General features: G+C 44.5%; 1 protein-coding gene and 1 long non-coding RNA gene across 3 annotated transcripts in view; one reads left to right on the forward strand and one right to left on the reverse strand.

The window, feature by feature from the left end:
• LOC116422429 overlaps window positions 1-207 on the reverse strand; it is a 3,674-nt gene extending 3,467 nt beyond the window's left edge. Inside the window, exon 1 of the long non-coding RNA XR_004233061.1 lies at window positions 118-207. This is a non-coding gene — a long non-coding RNA (uncharacterized LOC116422429). The remainder of the gene's footprint in view (window positions 1-117) is intronic.
• The window catches only part of LOC100927068 (zinc finger protein 345-like), a 19,486-nt gene extending 62 nt beyond the window's left edge, over window positions 1-19,424 (forward strand). The window contains exons 1-6 of one of the 2 annotated variants that reach the window (XM_031957274.1): window positions 127-212; window positions 1,062-1,154; window positions 2,374-2,500; window positions 2,768-2,863; window positions 11,676-13,886; window positions 19,019-19,424. In XM_031957274.1, coding sequence (XP_031813134.1) covers window positions 1,119-1,154; window positions 2,374-2,500; window positions 2,768-2,863; window positions 11,676-13,886; window positions 19,019-19,068 — 2,520 coding nt within the window. In that variant the 5' untranslated portion in view covers window positions 127-212; window positions 1,062-1,118 and the 3' untranslated portion in view covers window positions 19,069-19,424. Of the gene's footprint in view, window positions 1-126; window positions 213-1,061; window positions 1,155-2,373; window positions 2,501-2,767; window positions 2,864-11,675; window positions 13,887-19,018 lie in introns of those variants that run through there. The other variant, XM_031957290.1, reaches the window with a different exon arrangement.
• Window positions 19,425-22,016: the final 2,592 nt, after the last annotated feature.

Consider the following 22,016-nt stretch of genomic DNA (forward strand, 5'->3'; position numbering starts at 1 on the left):
GTGAGTGCGCAGTCCGAGCTTGCAAGCCCCGCCCCCTAGGCGAGCGTGCGCGCCCATTGGTCAGCGCCCCTTATTCTCCCCGCCCACTGGGCGTCCCCGCGGCGTTCTCACACCTACCTGGACTCCCCTGGGTCCCCCAGGATCCCCACCGGTCTTAGCGGCCCGTGCGCTCCCGTTAACGCGGGTTCAAGACCCAGCGTGTCCTGTCTGAGGTGTGGAGTCAGGCCTTGGAGGTCCCCTTGGAGGAACGCCTCCTGTCCCTCCCCCTCCACCTCGTGACCTGTCTCGGGTCCGGCCTCTGGTGTCTGACCCTCCTCTGGTCCTGGGCTCGGCCCCGCCCCCTTGTTACAGGCTCCTCTGGGGCTGTCCCGCCCCTCCCCCCAACCCGGTGTCCTACTGCTCTGAGGGGCTCCCCCCACCACGTGACCTCTCTCGGGTCTGATTTTGAATCCGCCCCCCCACCTCCCCGGCTGGAGGGTAAAGAACACTAAAGTGGGGCACGCGGGAGACCTCCCAGCCCCCCGTGACCCCGACCTCCAAGGTTTGGGGCCCTCCCTGCATCCCCCCAGTCCCTGGCCCTAGGACTAGGTGGGGCCTTCAGCGCCCCGGGGGGCTTCCCCCTTCCTCAGCTGGGCCTCCCCGCTTCCTTCCTTCCTGGGGAGTCCCTGAGGGCAGGCGCGGAGCCTGGCGGGAGGAGGTGCTTAGCTCCATGTTGGGGGGGGGGGGCTCCAGGCTCCTGGGGGGCTCTAGTCTGTGCCGCGGGACCACACCCTCTCCTATGTCGGCCGGGAATCTCTCCGGATCCTTCCCCAGACCCTTCCTCTCAGCCTGGCAGACCCCCCAGGTCCCCGCTTTGCCTTTTGTGTGCACTTGTGCCCTTTGGGCTCCTTCGACCCCGTGTCCCGCCCCTGGTCAGTGTCGCGCACTCTTGTCTCCACCCTTTTTCTGTCCGGGACGTGACTGCGGGGAACACCTCAGGCCGACTCCGGGGTCCCTGAATCCCGGGCTGTGGCTAGCGGGGCCGGGGCCTGGCCTCCTCATCCTGTCCTTTTCCTCTCCAGGCCGGCCCTGGACGGGTTTCCCTTTCCCGAAGTTGAGGGCGGCCTGAGGAAGGTGGGATGGCTGCCAAGCCCCCAGCACCCGGGGCCTGTCGGGTAAGTGGCATCCCCGGGGGCCCCGGCTAGAGACACACCCCTGACCGGCACCGGAGGCGCCCCCAAGGCCGCTGTCGGGACCCCCAGGGTCACTATCGAGGCACCCCAGGGCCGCTAGCAGAGGTGCCCCCAGGGCCGCTATCAGAGGTGCCCCCAGGGGCGCTATTAGAGGTGCCCCCAGGGCCGCTATCAGAGGTGCCCCCAGGGTCACTATCGAGGCACCCCAGGGCCGCTAGCAGAGGTGCCCCCAGGGCCGCTATCAGAGGTGCCCCCAGGGCCGCTATCAGAGGTGCCCCCAGGGCCGCTATCAGAGGTGCCCCCAGGGCCGCTGTCAGGAGCCCTCAGGGCCCGCCAATGGGACCAGGAGAGGAAGCTTGAGGCTCCTCTGGGAGAGGAGGAGTCTGCACTGGACCGAGGAAGGCCTTGAATGATCCCTGCAGCCCTAGGGCTCGGCCTCAGCCTGCAGGCACACAAGTCCCCTGGTGGCCACTGCCTGCACCTCCATCCCCTCCCCAGCCTTGTCCTTCCTCCCTCCATCAGAGAGAGCTGGGGCTCTGGGATGGGGGCGGGGTTCCTCGGGCTGCCTCCCCCTGGCCCTCCCTTGCCCGCCCAATCTGGGCCAGGCTCTGGCCCCCCTCCCGCCCCCCCCGCTGGAGGCCCCTCCCACTGTGGGGGTGGGGCAGCCAGCCTTCTGACAGGAGGGAGGGGAGTTGCTGGAGCGCTCCCTGGGGCGAAGCTGCACCTCCGTGGGTGGTCTCGGCGCCTGCCTGGGGTCCCTTGGGAGTCCCGGGGGCTCAGATTCAGGGGCCGGATTTTGACCGTCGGGGTTCTTTGTTTGGGGAACTCGCCCGGGTCACTCCCCCAGCCAGGAAGGGTCTGAGGCCGCAGCCGGACCTGAGGCCTCCTGCCAGTGCTGCCGCCAAGCTGCCCCAATGTCAGATTTTTAGGAGAATTATTTTTCAGAGATTCCCCCCCCCCATCTTTTTTGTCCTTTTTATTCTGGGTCTGTTGCTTATATAAAGTTCACGGAGCCGTTTCTGCAGGAAGTGGGCACCTGGGCCCCTCGCCCTCGGCTGTTGCAAGTTACACAACCAGTAGAGTGGGGGCTGCTGTGTGAATCCGGGCGGCCGCTGCATACAGCAGGCGCCCACTCAGTGTTTCACCCGGGGCAAGCCCAGATACTGGCAGGGCTTCTGGGAAAGTGTCTTTGCTCTGTCAGGGCTCCGTGACCTTCCGGGATGTGGCCGTGCACTTCTCCTGGGAGGAGTGGGGGCAGCTGGACCCGGCCCAGAAGGAGCTGTACCGGGAGGTGATGCTGGAGAACTACCGGAACCTGGTGGGCCTGGGTGAGGACCCCGCTGTCCCGGGACAGGGGAGAGGGAATGAATGGGGGTGGGGCAGGTGTGGCCAGGGGGCAGGACCCAAGGAGAGGCCTTTGCTCTGGACACTGGTGACCCCTTGCCCTCTGTCCCCCAAGTGCCCGTGGCTGCAGGGAGCATGATGCTAGAGCCCTTCTGTAGGGGTCTGTGCCCTCATCATGGCCACTTTCTGGGGCTAAGAGTGGACCCGGGGGGGGGCTGTGGGGCTCCAACATTCCCCTTTCCCATGCGCAGGGCTTGCTGTCTCCAGTGCCCACGTGGTCTGCCAGCTGGAGCGAGGGGAAGGACCGTGGGTGCCCGAGGGAGACACCTCAGGAAGCAGCCCTGCGGGTGAGTGAGTCAGGCGTCCCCTAAGGGCCAGGGACCTATGCTGGCGGGGTTCCGGGGCGGGGACTGAGCCACCTCCTGAAGCCCGTCCCCCTCCCCTCGGGCCTTCCATCCCAGCCTTTCCCACCGCCTTAGGCAACTATGCCAGAGGAGAGGTCTTATCCTCTGAGCCTGACGAAGTAAAGGTGGGACAATAAAAAGCGTGTTTAGCTATTATGAAGGAAGAATCCTTTAAAAGCAAATACACGTGGTCTTTCCTCTGCCACTCTCAGAAGCGATGACCAGGGGGGAGGGGACACCCAAGAGAAATGGGGCAGTTGCCCCAGCCCCGCCTGCCTATGGTATGTTCAGGTGAGCCACCCCAGCTGCACCTGCACTGCTGTCAGTAACGGGGAAAGGTGACAGAGCAGCCACAAGATGGGAAAAATTCGGAAAGTCAGTGCATTTATTAAGCTCCCTGTGCCCGGCTCCCATCCTTCACACGCAGTAGGATCCAGAAAGCAAGAAGGTGGTGAGAAGGTGCCCGTCTCGGGCCAGGTGGCGAGGCCTGGAGAGTGTAGAGTTCTCATGTCTGGACTAGCTTTCTGGAGGATCTCTGGACAGGCCTTGGTCTTAGGTGGAGAAGTGAGGAAGGCAGGAGACTCACGAGGGGTCAGAGAAGGAGGATTCAAGTCCTCTCAGTCCTTAAATACCTTAGTACGATTACATCGCTGCAGCACACTGAGCATGTGCCAGCTGTAGAACCATTACATCACCATGTCACACTGGGCAAGGGCCAACTAGAGTGATGACATCATTACATCACCCTAAGTATATGTGAACTAGAGAACCATCATCCCATCAGTCTCACTGAGTAAGTGCTGAACTATGAGCCTGCTGGCCTTGTTTCAAGTACCTTTCCCAGAGTTCTCCCACTATCAGGTCCTCTGGGTAGGGGCGGATCTGTGCGCTCCCACAGGAAGGAGGTTCTGAGAACCAGTGGCTTTGTTTTCATTTCTCTAAGTGGATCTTTTCAGTTATCTCCCTTTCCATCTTTTACCATTAACACTGGGGGAACAATACAAAGTCTCGTGCATACCCAGACAAGTTTCCTTGTGCTCTTGTCCATCAGTGGGTGAGTCACTCTGCTCAGTAGTCTGCCCTCCCGTCATGCCTTCTACGTGCAGAGCCGACCGTTCTATTGGTCAGCATCCTTAACGGGTCCGGCACGTGCCACCTTCCGTCTTGGGACACTGCCCCCGCCTGGGCCCTTGTCCCCTTCCAAAGGGCCACCTGCCCCCAGCCTCTCCCCATTGAAGCATGGCTCTGACCCCATCACCCCCTACTCATTAAGTGGCAGCAACCACCTGGCACCCCCAGGAGTGACAGAAAGTCCCGTCCTCATTTTCCAGTCTTCGACCTTTCTCCCTGACATGTCTTCTTGGCTCCAGTGCTGCCGGCCTCCCGGCTGGACCATTAACACCCCACCTGCAGCCCTTCTCTCTGCCTTCTCCCCATGTGCTGACAGCCCTGGTCCCCTGTGGGAAGCCTGCCCCCTCTCCCTGCCAGCGTCCGCCCCCTACTGGTCAGCCTGGCTACAGCTTGTCTCTTCACCGTTCTTTTCAGTGTGTGAACCTTGAGGGCAGAGACAGTTGGAATCAGTGTTAGGGGGTCCTAACCCCAACCTCCTTTTGTGTCCCACTGTGCTTAACAGTGCTGGGCAAATTGGAGCTACTTAATGAGTGTTTGTTGTGCCTGTAGTCTGTTCCACCCATCACATTTGAGAAAATCAGTTTTATGGTCCCTGCGGTGGACAGTGTACTCTACGGTATAGCTGGAGCTCTGGTATTGCCAGGTCGTCTTCTTTCCCACTTTTTTTCATTATTTCCCTTGAGATTCTTGACCTTTTGTTCCTGCAGATGAATTCCTTTTTTCTATTCCCCTTAAGTAACACTTTTTGGAGTTTGATTGCTATGGCATAAATTAATTTAGGTTAATTTAAATAAACTAATTTAGACACTATTGTCCTTTTTATTATATTGATTTTTTTCCACCATTGACTAATCGATATTTCTCAAGTTATTTAGGTCTGCCTTTGTGCTGTTATTGTTTCATAGTTGGAGTATATAATTCCTGTGTGTCTTGGCTGGTAGACTCCCCAGTATTTTAAGTATTTCTTTTTTTTTTTTTTCTCTTCCTGATTTAAATGCAGAAAAGCTGATGATTTAGGCTAGCTTTATTTTATATCCTTCACTTTTGCTGAAGTTATTGTTTCAATTTTGTACTTGACTGTAGGGTTCTTAGATATACCATCAAATTATCAGAAAAAAGTGGATTTTTTTCTCTTTCCCACAATTTTTTTTTCTTTGCTATAGCTAACATTTTCAGAACTATGTTAAATAGAGTGGGCATTCTTGCTTTAATCCCAGTCTTACTGGAAAGAATTCCAATTTATCCTCAATATATGTAATGTTGGATCTTAGTTTTAAATATATACAATTTCCCTTCTTAGGGAAAGGTCCTTGTACTCATGTTTTCTAGTGTTTTTAGTAAAATATGAGTGTTGTGTTTTGTCAAAACCTTTTTGCATGTATTGCCATTTTTGTGGTTCAGTTGTGTCTGACCCTTTGTGATCCCATAGCATTTTAATATTGTTCATGGGTTTTTGTTATGAGCCAGAACTTGAAACAAAGTGAAAACTCAATGGAATTGATGGAAACAATGCTTGTGTACTTAGGATTTACACCTTTGGGAGAATTCACACATTAGAGCGCACACCTTTGAGAATTCACACATTAGCTCACACATTGGAGTTCACAAGTTCGGGAGATTCACAAATCAGAAACCTACAATCCCACTCTTTCAGAGGAGGAGCCAACCTTTGGGTTCACACCTTTACGAGATCATATATAAGAAGCTCTTAGAGCTTCAGTCAGTCAGTCAGTCAGTTAAGGAGATTGAGAAGCTAATCTGCAGTTGGGCAGAATCAAGATTCAGAGAGAGCTCGAGGCTGAAGCTAGCAACAAGAGCTCTTGGAACCAAAGAAAGCTAACTGGGCTATTTTGGAAGAGACAATAAAAGATTTGAACTTTTATCAGCTGGCTGCGTTTGAGGTGATTATTGATCTGTGTGCCACTTAAAATACTTAAGAAACAAATTAAAAATCACAAAGAGATTTCACAATTAAAAAATTAAAGAAAATGTCAGAATCATTACTAATTCTTTCGCCAGTAATATGTCAACAAAACTGCTAAATAGGTAAATATTTGCAGAAATATAAAATATTTGTATTAACAAGAGAAGAAATAGACTTTAAATAACCCAATATCAGGAAAATTTAAATTGAACAAGCTACAAAGGAACTCTCTCTCTTTTATTATTATTATTATAATATCTTTTTATTGACAGAACCCATGCCAGGGTAATTTTTTTACAACATTATCCCTTGCACTCACTTCTGTTTCGATTTTTCCCTCCCACCCTCCACCCCCTCCCCTAGATGGCAAGCAGTCCTATATATGTTGAATATGTCGTAGTATATCCTAGATACAATGTATGTGTGCAGAGCCAGTTTTCTTGTTGCACAGGGAGAATTGGATTTAGAAGGTATAAATAATCCGGGAAGAAGAACAAAAATGTAAGCAGTTTTCCCAGTGTTTTTTTCTTTGGGTGTAGCTGCTTCTGTCCATCATTGATCAATTGAAACTGAATTAGGTCTCTTTGTCAAAGAAATCCACTTCCATCAGATTACATCTTCATACAGTATCGTTGTTGATGTATATAATGATCTCTTGATTCTGCTCATTTCACTCAGCATCAGTTCATGTAAGTCTCTCCAAGCCTCTCTGTATTCATCCTGCTGGTCATTTCTTACAGAACAATAATATTCCATAACATTCATATACCACAATTTACCCAACCATTCTCCAATTGATGGGCATCCATTCATTGTCCAGTTTCTAGCCACTACAAACAGGGGTGCCACAAACATTTTGGCACATACAGGTCCCTTTCCCTTCTTTAGTATCTCTTTGGGGTATAAGCCCAGTAGTAGCACTGCTGGGTCAAAGGGTATGCACAGTTTGATAACTTTTTGAGTATAGTTCCTAATTGCTCTCCAGAATGGTTGGATTCATTCACAAGTCCACCAACAATGTATCAGTGTCCCAGTTTTCCCACATCCCCTCCAACACTCATCATTATTTTTTCCTGTCATCTTAGCCAATCTGACAGGTGTGTAGTGGTATCTCAGAGTTGTCTTAATTTGCATTTCTCTGATTAATAATGATTTGGAACACTCTTTCATATGAGTGGTAATGATTTCAATTTCATCATCTGAAAATTGTCTGTTCATATCCTTTGACCATTTGTCAATTGGAGAATGGCTTGGTTTCTTATAAATTAGAGTCAGTTCTCTATATATTTTGGAAATGAGGCCTTTATCAGAACCTTTAACTGTGAAGATGTTTTCCCAGTTTGTTGCTTCTCTTCTAATCTTGTTTGCATTAGTTTTGTTTGTACAGAAGCTTTTTAATTTGATGTAATCAAAATTTTCTATTTTGTGATCAATAATGGTCTCTAGTTTGTTTTTGGTCACAAATTTCTTCCTCTTCCACAAGTCTGAGAGATAAACTATCCTATGTTCACAAAGGAACTCTCAAGAAGGAAAAAAAATACCACAGACCAGGTGGGTTTACAGTTGAAAGCTATCAATTTTTCAAAATTTATGATAGCTTTTTATCTTTCAAAATACATGCAAAGATAGTTTTCAACATTTACCCTTGTAAAATGTTGTGTTCCAAATTTTTCTTCTTTCCTCCCACCTCCTTCACCACTACACAGCAAGCTATGTAATATAGGTTAAACATGTGCATTTCTTCTAAACATAATGCCACACATATCATGCTGCATAAGAAGATTCAGATCAAAAGGGGGAAAAAAGAGGAAAAAAAAACAATCGACCAAACAACAGTAAAGGTGAAAATACAATGTTGTGAGATACACTCAGTCTCCATAGTTCTCTCTCTGGATGTGGATTGCTCTTTCCATCAAAAGTTTATTGGAATTGCCCTGCATCACTTCATTGTTGAAAAGAGCCAGGTCCATCATAATTGATCTTCATATAATCCTGTTGTTACAGTGTGCCATGTTCTTTTGGTTTTACTCACTTTACTTAACTTCAATTCATGTAAGTCTTTCCAGGCTTTTCTGAAATCAGCCTGCTCATCATTTTTTATAGAACAATAATATTCCATTACATTCGTATACTATAACTTACACAGTCGTTCCCTAACTGATAGACATACAATCAATTTCTAGTTCCTTGCCACCACAAAAAAAGGTTGGAAAACTATCACATTTTCAAAGAACAGTTAATTCTAATACTACTTGAACTATCTGCAACCATAAGAAAAGAAGGCATCATTTCAGTCTTTATGATACAAGTAGAATCTCAGTACTTAAGCTGGGGAGAGACAAAACAGAAAAAGAAAGCTGCAGACCAGTGGTCCTAATAAACATTGACACAGTCTTAGAGACATATTAAATCACATTAATTTTAAAATAAGAATTTTCTTGTCCTGGATTTTTTTCCTTTGAAAGTTCATTTGTGCTTAATTAGTTTATTTTTCTGAGTTTGAATTGTTTAAATTCTGTTTCTTATTCTATTAACCTAGATATTTTATGTCTTTATACACAGTTGTTTAATGTAGGTTTTATTGGCATGTAGCTGGACAAAATAATTTCTAGTTATATCCTTAATTTTTTCTTCATGTGTAGTGAACCCTCTTTCATTGTTGATCTTGTTAATTTATTTTTCCTCATTTTAATCAACTCAGTTAATGATTTATCTGTTTTACTGGTTTTTTCCTTTATAAAACAATTCTTAATTTTATTTAATTATAAAACAATTCTTAAACTTGGGGGGATTGTCCATTTTTACTTTCAGTTTTGTTCAACTCTGAGTTTCAGGATTTCTATTTTGGTGTTTAATTGAAGTTTTAGAATTTGTTGATTTTTTTTGAGGTGGTTTTTAAAAATTAAATTCTTTTTTAAAAATTAGATTGCTTAATCATATTTACCTTTTTTATTATCTTGAGTCCTCTGTATTTCAAAGTTTCCATTCTTCAAGGATTTTTAGAAGGCCTTTATTTTACTGAAGATCCATTTTTTTTTCAATTGTACTATTATATTCAGTTTTGCTTGATTAAATTATTCATGATTGCAACCCTTTATCTTTTGCTGTTTGGAAGGGAGAGAGTAAGGGAGGGAGGAAAGGAAAGGGGGGGAAAAGGAAAGGGGAAGAGAGGGGAAGAGCTTGGAGAGCAGAGGGAGTGAGAGGAGCATAGCTGTTTTCAGGTATTTGGAGAGTGATTCATGCAGTGGATAGAGTACTGGGTATGAAGTCAAAAAGAGCTGGATTCAAATCCAGCCACTAGTAGCTGTGTGACTCTAGACAAATCAGTTAACCTCAACTTTCTCATCTATAAAATGGGCATAAAAACAGCATCCTGCTTCTCATGATTGTAAGGATCAATTGAGGTCACTGCAAAGTATGTGGGCACAAGCCCTGGTGGGTAGTAGGCCTCCCTAACCCTTAGCAATTATTGCCATGATTACTCTTCTCGGTAACCCCAGAAAGCTGAAGCAGGAGCAGAGATAGAAGGCACAAGGAGGTTTATTTGAGTTTAGGGGAGAGATACCCCAAAGTAGGGTGGGATACCTGGGGAGGCTGTGAGCAGCCCGTGCTTCAGGGATGACTTTGCTGGAAGGTTATGATGGATGGGACTAGAGGCTGCCGGGTGACTCCTAACTCTCCCAGTCGGATTCTGACACTTACTGCCCAGATCTTCCTCTTTCCTTAAAAGGTCCATGTTAACTTTGAGAACAGAGTAACTGGTGCTTTTCCTTAGCTTCTCCATTCCATAATAAACTCTTTCTAAAATTGTCAGTGCAGCTTCTCATTTCGTGTCATTACAATATGGTGTGGGAAGGCACAGTATGGGTTCCTGAGCCAGTTCTTTGCTCTTTCACTTCCATTTTTGTAGACTGAGGCCTTTCAGTAGCACCACCACCTGCTAAATAGACTCGATTAATGAACATGTATTAAGCTCCTACTATGTGCTAGATTGTGTCTGACACTTTGTGACCCTACTTGGAGTTTTCTTGGCAAAAATCCCAGAGTAGTTTGCCATTTTTTTCTCTTCTTTTGATGTCTTTCTACCAGATTTTATTTAATAATAAACCTAACAACTATTCATTCTAATGGGGCAACTAACTGCTACTGTGATAAAGTGCTGGGCCCAAAGTCAGGAAGATCGAGCTTGAATGCAGTCTCAACACTTATGGCTGGGTGACCCTGGGCAAGTTACTTTGCCCTGTTTGCCAGGATGTCTTATATGTAAAATGAGCTGGAGAAAGGAAGAATAAGCTGCTCCAGTATCTTTGCCCAGAAAACCCCAAATGGGGTCATGAAAACTCTACAGAAAAACAGTGGAATAATAACCACAAAAATGTTTGAAAGAAGGCCCTAAGATTGAGGAGGACTGAGAAAATAGAAGCTGGGAAGATAGAACCTTAGCTGAGACTTGCTGGCAGATGGGAAAACTAGGAAGCAGAAGGGGAGGTTCCAGTGTTGGGGCAACCCATAAAAAAGCCTGAAGTCAGCAAAGTGGAATGAACTTGAGAAGAGCCATGAGGCTATGTCACTGTTACAAAGTAGGGAAGAAGAGGCTCTGAACTGGTCAGACCTGCTTTTCATAGGAAAGTCCCTTTGGTGGCTGACTGGAGACTGAACTGGATGGGGGAGACCGAGGCAGGCAGATCCCTCAGCAGCTGCTGCAGAGGCTAAGCTGTGAGGTGATGAGGGCCTGCACCAGTGCGGTGATGATGTCTGAGGAGAGGAGGGGATGTACATGAGACTGGATATTCAAGATGAGAATGAGTAGATAGGGATGAGACTGGGGGAACTGGGAGGATGATGGTGCCCTCAACAGTCATAGATGTTAGAAGGGGGGAAGTTGGGTTTTTGCTCCTTAATGCTATTTGTAACTATGGACAAGGTATTTAACCTGCTAGCCTCAATTTCTTATTGTAAGATGAGGAATTTGGAGTCTATCAGAAGTTTTAAATCCAGAATCTGTGAACTTTCAAAAAAATATTTTTAAATATTTATCTTTCTACTTGGTTACCATGTGATCTTATATATTTTACTTTATGCATTTAAAAACATAATTCTAAGAACTGATCCATAGTTTTACCAGATTGCTACAGGAGTCCATGACATACAAAAAAGTTAAGTACTCCTGGACCAGGTAATCTCTTAATTCTCTTGTTACCCTAACAATCTGTGAATCAGCCTGTCTGGATCAAATTGTCAAAACATGTATACTTTATGTGTTGAGCTGATGTGGCCTCTGTGTTTTCCATCCATTTCTCCTGCTCTTTCACTCTTGTTGGTAGAGAGCATGTGACTTGGACACTTCTTAGCAGTGTGGTCTGAGCCGGGACTCATATCAAAAGCAGGATTTAAACACAATTCTTCTGGTGTCACCAACACTCAAGAATTGCTTAAGTTTCTGGCACATCACAGAGATAGGCAGGACACTTTCTAGGCCAATCTCCAGGCCCAGACCTCCAGGATACAGTTGGTTTTCACATAGTAATGGAGACAACAGTTATATGTATTTATGTAGCCCTCTAAAAATTGTGAAAATATTTACTTATTCTGACAGAGCTCAGGTTTTTGCTAAGAACCCTCCTTGATAGAGATATAAATAAAAACCGTGTGTACAGCAGGTCACAGAAAGGACATTTACTTTTTGTTTCTTTCTTTCAGTTTTGGAAACTAGACTTAGAACCAAGGAGTCAGCCTCACATCTGAGACTTCTGACACAAGAATCATCTCAGGAAAGATTAGAAAGGGATAATTGCTGTGACTTCAATTGGGGAGAAGCTCGGAAATATGGTACTAGTTTCGAGAGGCAGAAGAACAATGAGAAGAATGCCCCTAAATATGATATACATACAGAGGCCAAGTGTAATGAATATGGGAAACCCTTTAATTATATATCAAAACTCATAGAATATGATATGCCAGCTCATACTAGAGAGAAATGTTATGAGTATAAGGAATATGGGAAGGCCTTTTCCAGGAACTTACAGTTTATTGAAAATAAGAAAATTCATCCTGGAGAGAAGGTTTGTGAATGTAAATTATGTGGGAAGGCCTTGTGCCACTGCTCAAAACTTGATCAACATCAGATGCTTCATACTAGAGAAAAGCTTGTATGCAATGGCTATGAGAAAGGCTTCCACCAGAGATCAGCACTTATTCAGCATCAAACTATTCGTTCAGGAGAAAGAACTTTTGAATACAGTGAATCTGGGAAAATCTTCGGTTCAGGATTCATAGGACATCAACGAATTCACACTGGAGAGAAGCCTTATGAATGTATTGACTGTGGGAAGAGTTTCCATCATAGAACAGGACTTACTGAACATCAGAGAATTCATAGTGGGGAGAGAGCTTATGAATGTTATGAATGTGGGAAAGCCTTCTGCCAGAAACCAGGACTTATTCAGCATCAGAGGATTCATACTGGAGAGAAACCTTATGAGTGTAAGGAATGTGGAAAGTCCTTCTGTAGGAATTCACAGCTTACTGAACATAAGAGAATTCATACTGGAGAGAAACCTTATGAATGCAGTGAATGTGGAAAGGTCTTCCGACAGCGCTCAAAGCTTACTAGACATCAGATAATTCATACCAGAGAGAAAATTTATATATGTAGTGACTGTGGGAAAGCCTTCCACCAGAGTTCAGCACTTATTCAGCATCAAACAATTCATACTGGAGAAAAACCTTATGAATGTAATGAATGTGGGAAGGCCTTTAGCCTGAGCACACGATTATTTATACATCAGCGAATTCATACTGGAGAGAAACCTTATGAATGTAGGAACTGTGGGAAAGCCTTTCATCACAGAACAGGACTTACTGAACATCAGAGAATTCATACTGGAGAGAGAGCTTATGAATGTTATGAATGTGGGAAAGCCTTCTGCCAGAGAGCAGGACTTACTCAGCATCAGAGAATCCATACCAGAGAGAAACCCTATGAGTGTAAGGAATGTGGGAAGACTTTTTGCCAGAGAATAGGACTTACCCAACATGTGAGAATTCATACTGGAGAAAAACCTTATGAATGTAACGAATGTGGGAAAGCCTTCCGAGTGAGAACACAGCTTACTCAACATCAGATTATTCATACTGGAGAAAAACCTTATGAATGTAATGAATGTGGGAAGACTTTCTGCCAGAGCTCACAGCTTACTAGACATCAGATAATTCATACTGGAGAAAAACCATATGAATGCAATGAATGTGGGAAGGCTTTTCGAAGAAGTGCTGGGCTTAGTCGACATCAAACAATTCATACTGGAGAAAAGCCTTTTGAATGTAAAGAATGTGGGAAGGCCTTTAGGCTTAGCACAGCATTGACAGAACATCAGAGAATTCACACTGGAGAAAAACCTTTTGAATGTAATGAATGTGGAAAAGCCTTTCGTCTGAGCATAGGACTTACTGAGCATCAGAGAAATCACACAGGAGAGAAACCGTATGAATGCCGTGAATGTGGGAAGGCCTTCAGTCAGAGTACACAGCTTAATCGACATCAGAGAATTCATACTGGAGAGAAACCATATGAATGTAATGAATGTGGGAAGGCTTTTGGCCAAAGATCACATCTTACTCAACATCAGACAGTTCATACTGGGGAGAAGCCTTTTGAATGTAATGAATGTGGGAAAGCTTTTAGTCGAAGTACAGGGCTTACAGGACATCTGAGAATTCACACTGGAGAGAAACCTTATGAGTGCAGTGAATGTGGAAAGACCTTTCGCCTAAAGACAGGACTTGCTGAACATCAGCGAATTCACACTGGAGAGAAACCGTATCAGTGTAACGAATGTGGGAATAACTTTCGCCTGAGCAAACAGCTTACTCAGCATTACAGAATTCATACTGGAGAGACACCTCATGAAGGTAAAGCCTTGTGAATGTAAAATTGTCCACTTTGCCAAAAATTAATAGAAATCCCATAGAGGAAGGGAATCTGGTTAATTTTCTCCAGAAACAGTTCCAAACCATTTCATCCACTCTTGAAACCCAGACCACCCGTTTCCCCCATGACATTCATATTGCAGATGATTTAGACTCTTTAATATACTTTTAAAAAATTGTCACAATCTAACAGGAGTTTGTCCTCTTTTTTTCTAGTCATAGAGAGAAGTTTGCTCCTGCTCTTTGACATAGCATTTCCTTTTTTTTGCTCCCTAGATCTGATATCGCTCATATTCCAATTGCAATCAGTCTACAAGTCTTGTCAGTTCTATGTTCATATATCATTGTTCTCATCCACTCAGCATATTTTACCACCTCATTCTAGACCTCCTCATTTGTCAACAAGATCTTTGAAATTATCCCTCAGTTGGTCTCCCTGTTTCCATGCACCAATCAACATATCACAGATTGTGCTGTCAGAATAGCCCCTTAGAGCAAAAGCCTGATTCTGAAAGGAGTCTATTTGAAAGCCTTCAATGGCTTTCTGTTCTCTCCTAGGTAAAATAGGAACTTCTTTTAGGGGTGCTTAAAGCCCCTCATATTCCAGAATCATCCTACCTTTCCAGATGAACTTCATGGTTGTTTCCCTTTACTTGCTTTGTATATTTCAACCACAATGGCCTATATTCCTTTCCATGGAGATGATATCCCATCCCCTTCCTTTGTGCCTTTACACAAGCAACTGTTTAACTCTGTGCCTGGAGTAGCCTCCCTCTTCAGACTCTTAGACTCCATAGCTCTTTTCAAGGCTCGGATCAAACTCTGGATGTTAGGCCTTCCTTGGTTATCTCAATATTGTTTTCTTGTGACTCCAGGTTTCTATGCTCTGTACTCCAATCCCAATCCCAATCACTTTGTCCCTATTTTGTACCTGTGCATATTGCATCCCTATTAAAGTAGAATTGAATTGATTTTGAACAGTCAGCATTTCTAAGAGGAAGATCCATTCCCATAAAATAAAAGCTCTACACTACAAGATAGTTCATTAAAAAGAAGTTCAAATTCTGTTTGCCATCTACAAGACTGGATAATTGACATAGATTAAAATAGCCATAGTCAGGACACCATGCCTAGTATCATCTGGAAAAGTTAAAATCCAAAAACCAATTGGAGGAAAAAAGTCACATCTTTATACTGTGAGATGGCACTGGGTTGGAGCAGAACAACTTGACGTTACCCAATAAGGGCTGCAAAAGTCGTCTCCGTGTTTAACCACTGGAAACCATCTGATGTTCTGCACCTGTGAGGCTCTTAGTTCTGCTTATTTCTTGCCAACTCTGCACCTACTATGTGCCAGGCACTGTGCTAAGTGCTGGGATACAAAAGGAGGCAAGACAGTGCCTGTGTTCAAGAAGCTTGCAATCTAAGGAGGGAGACAACTTGCAAACAGTTTTATACAAAGCAAGCCATATATACAAGTTAATTAGAAAATAATAGAAAAAAGGCACTGTAATTAAGCCAGGTTAAGAGCCTTTTATCCTATTCCTTCTAGTCTCTTCAAAGAGTTTGCTGCTCTGAGGATCCTTTATTTCTTACCTAGTTTTCCTTCTCTCTTAGCTTCTTTTACCCTGCTGTCTATAATAAATTGCAGGTCTTATCCCCTCCCTAAGATAGCTTTACATGAGCCAGCCATCCCTAGGAATCACACTATATCTTTCTTTTATAGCTAAACTCCTAGGAAAATTGACTTATACCATTGACTCCTCTTCTTTTCTTCCCACTCATTTCTCAACTCCTTGAAGTTTCTCATTTTTGATCCTTCCATTCCCCTGAAATGTCACTCTTCGGGGCTTCATAGCAGTGATAACTCTATAATCATAATGGGGATGGCAACTATTGCCCTTTATATACCATGGATGTGTTACATGTGGTACCTCCATTTTATAGAGGAGGAAACTGAGGCTCAAGGAATTTAATGGCTTGCCCAGGGAAACCCCGGCGAGTGCTTCTAGTTTCATCTTCTCCCCCACAAGCTGCCAAAGCCTTCATAGTACACAGATCTGACTGTATTAGTGCCTTGCTCCAGCATCTTGAGTGCTTCCCGGTTGCCTCCAAGATAAATCATGAAGCCTCAGCCCATCATTGAAAAACCTCTCACAGTCTGACAGCAGCTGACTTCTCATTTGCTTTAGAAGGTTCAGAGAATTACTTGAAAGCAGAAGTGATGATCAGCTTTCCTTCCATTTCCCCCAATATTTAGTAAGGGATGTTTGATTTTGTGGCTGGTTCTGCAGCTCTAGAATAAAGATGAGATAGAGTCGATGCACAGATTTACATAAATGAAGCCACAGGAAATGAAAGGAAATATAGAAGGCAATGGTCCAACCTTTGACTCCGTGGTAGAATGTGAGAAAGACCCCTAATGTGGGCTCTGGACATTAGCCTGAGAGGTTGTTCTGTGGCCACCAGGGCCCCTGGTGTTGCTGATTCTGCCAAGGTAAGTGCCACCTTGTAGGTCCAACAGAAAGCCGGAATCCAAAGACACTAAGGAGAGTCGCAATAACAACCATGAAGACGAAAGGTTTGAAGTTGGCAAGACGCTTTTCGGATGTGATCTCACAGTCTGACAGCTCTGGAAGGGAGGCTCACAAATAAGAAAGATTAGGAAGGGAGCAATTTGCCTAGGGACACACACTTAGTAAGTGAATGTGGCAGAATTTGCACTCGGCTCTCCTGGATTCCAAGTTCTCCACTGTTCACTGTACTGCCATTGTGTCCTCTGCAGATTGGTGAATACAGCTTCTGCTCCTTTGTGTGTGTCACAGATAAAAAGTTAACCTCTGGAGTGCTCCCCCACAGGCTAATGCTCCCCCACGGGCTGCCTGAACCATTAATGCCTGTTCTAGTTCCAGGGTCCCAACCTGGTCTGATTGTTAAAGCTACGTGGTTATCTCAGCTATATTTCTCCCAAGTTCTCTACTAGAATAGCGTGGTAACTTTGTTAGGGACTCCGTGAGCTTTTTGCACACATCCTGTCTGAAGGCAAGTGAAGTGACTCCCACACCTTCTCCTTCTTCTTAATGCAACCTTGGGATGTCCCTTTCTGGGTATTCTCCAAGCATCTCTTTTTAAGTCCCAGCTGGCAGTTGGCCGGCTTCCCAGTGGGAAAAACTGGGAGTCCAACGACCCATCTTTGAGTCCTTCCTCTTGGTGGTCCTTGAGCTGCCAGAGACGGTGGCTTCTTGGCAACATCTTCCAGTTCAGACCCCATTCGTATCGACTCTTCCCCACTTATTGTATTTGTGTCATTCCTGGTATAAAGTTCATTCTTGTTGATGGGGAAAAAAGACAAAAGAGGAGTTCACAGCTCTTCCTTCTCCCTGCTGCAGTTATGCTCATGTTCCTCGTGTCTCAGACAGATATTTAAGCCTTTATTAGCTCTCTCTCTCTCTCCTCTAATACAGCTTTTCAGAGAAGAATCCAAACCTTTTTGTTCTTTTAGATTCCTCCCTGGAGGAATCTCTTCTGTGCATTTCTTTGTAAAATCCATGTTGGTTGGAACTTCATTCTTGAAATGACTTTCTCTGAATCTCCCCAGACCCACTAAAATCTGCTTTCCCCAAACCTAAGGCGCATAGCAGATTGATCTTAGTTTTCTTCTTGATCATAAATTTTAGGAGGGAGAAATCTACCCCCCCCTCAGATTCCCATCATTTTCACCCTAACAATAATCTGACAAACAGGTGCAAAAAATTTCCCTTGGTTCCTCTGCCTTTTGAAGGGTAAAATAATCTTCAAGGCAAGTCAAGATGCCATTTGCTGCTTTGCTCTTGGTGGAGACAGTGAGAAGAAATTGGACCTCGGGGCTTCAGGGCTAGGCTTAGAACCTGTTCCCCAACTCCTTGTCTCTCTTCTTTCTTTCCAGCCAGGTTGTAAGATGACATACATCACTCACCAAATCACTTCTATTTCTTCCTCCATAGACCTTGAATTTTCTCTGTAATGCTCCCACTCTGGTTCCTGGACTTGCACACATGAGTTTTGCCTTCTCCCTTTACCTGTTGTTTGTGATGAAGGTAAACGCCCATTCAAGCCATGGTCAGACTTTGTCCTTATCCCATTAGGTCTCATTGCTGTCTGGAAGGTCAGACTTGACCCCTGGCATTAAGATCTGAAGTTGTCTTTGTGGGGAGTGACATGAGGTTTTTCTACTGGCTCCTTCCTGGAGTTTTTTCTGCTGTGAATCTCAGTGATCTGTTATTCTGCCTTTGAGGCTTCTTTTTACAATGACTGATTTTGAAGATCCACACAGGCAGCTTTCTCTCCCTCCTATCCCTACGTGTAAAGGGGTGTGTGTGTGAGCATGTGTATATAACTGGGTGTTGGGGAAGATCTCTGCTGGCAAACAGGAGCTCAGCCTAAGCTTCTTTACCTGAGCTGCTGGAGGGCCTCTTACCTTTCCTAAGGGACTGGGGAAGAGCAAGGCAGGTGCTCAGTGGAGATGAGATGGGCTGTACCCCAACTCTCTCAGCCAGACCTGCCTGGTCTGGGGCTTCTCCAGGCAAGTGAGTGAGCTCCAGGGCCGCCTTCACCAGAGACACCTTGTCAGGAAAGCACTTTGGGGCCAGAGGGAGGTCTGGGGAGACCCTTGGGTTACTGAGCTCACACATCATAAGGGAGATGCAGTTCTGAGACAAGGATGCTATGGCCCTTCCCATTTCCTGCCTCAGGAACAGTATGTTTTTGCCAAAAGCTTATCTTTCTTTATAAAGCTTATTCTTCATTTCTCTTCACCTACTTTTTAAAAGCATTATAAAGATAAAACTCTCTTAGCCTTTTTATTAGTGGCCTACACGCGTTTTATTGATTTAAACTTGGGCAGAGGGGAGGAAGTAATGAATGGCTCTTCATGTAGCAAAGAGAAGGGCTGTAGCTTATCTCCTCTGGCTAAGGTCATATAATCACTAGAATATCCAACCATCAGCTGGAGGCTCAAAATAAACAAAGGTTTTAGGTCATATCTGGATTTCCCTCCTTGGGCCAGAGAGCCTGAGGCTACTTTAATAAGAAAAAAAAAAGACAGAATTAACTGTTCAAGAGTTGGTTGCTTTCAGATTTCTTCTGCAGAATCCCAGGGGAAGCCAGCCAAGGGAAGGTGTTATAAAGAAAGTCACACCTGAAGAGAAGTTGGGAACAGAGCACCGCCATTCCAAAAGTGGGAGCCAGTGTGAAGGGAATAACTAGTTTTCCTAAGTCAGTACTCTGCACACTGCACAGCTAAGAGCCAACACCAACAGGTGTTAAAGAGAGCATTTGCCTGAGGAATTTTTTAACTTTTAAAAACTTTAATTTAGAATCATAATGTTTTAATCCCTTCTCCCTGCTATTCTTGAGCCTATAATTTTTTCTTTTTTCTTTTTAAAAATAATTTTGTGCCATTTCAGATTTGTTTTGATGGATTGATTTTGGAGTTTAATAAACTTTTCTTTTTATAAAGTATATGTGTCCTTTCTCAGTGAAATTTTCATCTAATTTTGTTTTACATTCTATTTCAACTTCTGTTTTTTCAAATTTTAGGGTTTTTTTTTTTTGGTTTTTTTTTTTTAGTTTCCTATAGATAGTAGACTTCATTGCTTTCAATCTCCTACATTCTGGTATTAAATTTACATATGAAATTCCTATATTCAAATTATCATGTTTGGATGCTAAATATGATTAATTGCCTATCCATGTGCAAATGAAATTCTTTCACCTCTGCCAACTTGAATATTTGCTTCACTTTTAATTTCTCTGTCACAGATCATTGATTTATTCTTTTTCTTTTCTTTTTGCTGAGGCAATTGGGGTTAAGTGACTTGCCCAGGGTCACACAGCTAGGCTGTGTTAAGGGTCTGAGGTCAAATTTGAACTCAGGTCCTCCTGACTTTAGGACTGGTGCTCTATCCACTGCGCCACCTAGTGGCCCAGAATCATTGATGTATAGTGTTACTCTTTCTCTTGGACTTGTTGATACAGCCATAGTAGATCAGCCTATTAACCAAATGGGATCTAAATTACTTAAAAGGTAATGTCAGTTGTTAGTAAATATATATTTAGTACCAAATACACCAAGCACTGTATGCTGGGGATGCAAATGTGAAAACAGCCAGCCAGCCAATCCCTCAACTACAAACTCACAGGTTCTTCTGATTTTAGAAGCAGACACAGAGAGTAAAAAATAAGGACAGGGTGAAGGCATTAAAAAAACAGATATGGTTTAAGCACTTTCTCAAGCTTCAGCCACGTGGGATCTGCAAACCCTTAACAGGCCTTCTGGAATCTGGAGACTTAAGTGTCCAGCAGAACAAAGGTGGAGCCTTCAGAGAAGCCGACCCTGTGCCTCTTTTAGGGAAGGAGGGAAGCCTGCATCCACCAAAATCACCCATAGGCGTGCTGAGCTCCTTTGCCATTGCTCCGGTGAAACAAACAGTGGTTTGTTGGTTAACTGCTAGCCTGTGAACTTCCGTTTTCTTCTGCATCCAATGTGAATTACCTGGCCACCCTGACTCAGGTACGGCATACCAGGGGGCCAAAAGAGTAGGAAATGGTGAGCCAAGTCATGCCCCAGTCAGAGCCCGAGGAATTCTGTCCCCTGAATTACCCAAGCCACTGGGCTCATTCACAAGTCTCTGAAACTTTGACTATAGGAAGTGATCTGCCCGGTGCTTTCTGAGAGAGGAAAAAGAGCTGGTCCAGAACATTAAGGCCAAGAGAAAGAAAGGGGTCCCTCACAGGGTGGGGGAAAATTTGAGTCAGTAAAGTAGGTTTGACCAGTGAGCTCAGTCTGCCGCTTCCAGAAGGGGCAGTTCACCCGTAGGTCAGTCAGTTGGTAAGCATTTACTAAGTACCTATTTTTGCCAGGAACTGCACTAAGCAGTTTGGGGATATATAGAAGGTCTAAAGATCATTCCTGCCTTACCCTTGACACATAATAGAGGATGTTGGAAGGGGAGAGTGTCAAGGGAAAAGATAATGAATTTAGTTTTGCACATTGAGTTTAAGATGTCTATCAGACACCCAATTTTGAGATGTATTAAAAAATCAGTTGATTGTATGAGATTGGAGGTCAGCAGAGGGTCCGGGGCAGAAAAAGTAGATTTGAGAATCATCAGCGTAGGAAGAATGAAAATGATATTATTTTAATTAAAATCCAATTGCTACAAATAATTAAATCCATGGGAGCTAAAGTAAAGTAGTATAGAGGAATAAGAGATGAGGACTCAGGACAGATCTCTGAGGGACACTAATGGTTAAAACATGAGATCTGCAGGAGTATCCAACAAAGGAGACAGAGAAGGAGCAGTTGGTGAGGGAGAGAGAAAATAGGAGAGGAGTATCCCCCAAAACCTAGAGAGAAGTGTTTTGGGATAATTTAATCAAGTCAAAATATGCAGAGTGAAGGGGAATCGAGATTGAAGGATTCTTGGTGGGAGAGAGAAGTTAAAGAGAAGAAGCTTTGAGGCAGCAGAGGCACCTTTTGCAAGCAGAGTTCTTGAGGAGAGTGTCCGCCAAAGGCAGGATCCTTGTGCTGGAAGGAACTATTGAGCTTTTTTTCAGAATAGGGTGAGATTGGCCATGGTGATGTGCAGTAGGAAGGAGCCAGTAGATGGAGAGATTGCAAATAAGTGAAAGAGGGAAGAAGATGGGGTGTCTTAGCAAGGAGAAAGGCCACTTGGGAAATGGGTGAAGATGCCTTTGGAAAAGACATCTAGGTAATGTGAGAGGAGGAAGGAAGGGGAAGCTCACTGCAAATAGCCTCAGGGTTTTTCTTTTTTACAATTTCATATAATTTTTATTTACACTTTAAAATTTAAACAGTTTTCTGGAAACAAAACTCTGTGAGGTAATGATGGCTCTTTTTCATTAGGCTTGAACCTATTGAAAAACTCCAGAAAATCTCTCTGCATGTTTTTGATGGTAAGCCCACAAGCTCATTTAAGTTGAAAGTAGACTGAATATTAGTTATTTTACAACATCAAAGTGGTTTCATGAGTCTAGACAGCCTCCCCACCTTCAAAGTCTCTTGGACCTTCTATGTGGAGCTTCCACTGAATTCATTACAATAGAGATGGA

The sequence above is a fragment of the Sarcophilus harrisii genome, chromosome 1 (assembly GCF_902635505.1).
Source record: "Sarcophilus harrisii chromosome 1, mSarHar1.11, whole genome shotgun sequence".
Taxonomy (NCBI): domain Eukaryota; kingdom Metazoa; phylum Chordata; class Mammalia; order Dasyuromorphia; family Dasyuridae; genus Sarcophilus; species Sarcophilus harrisii.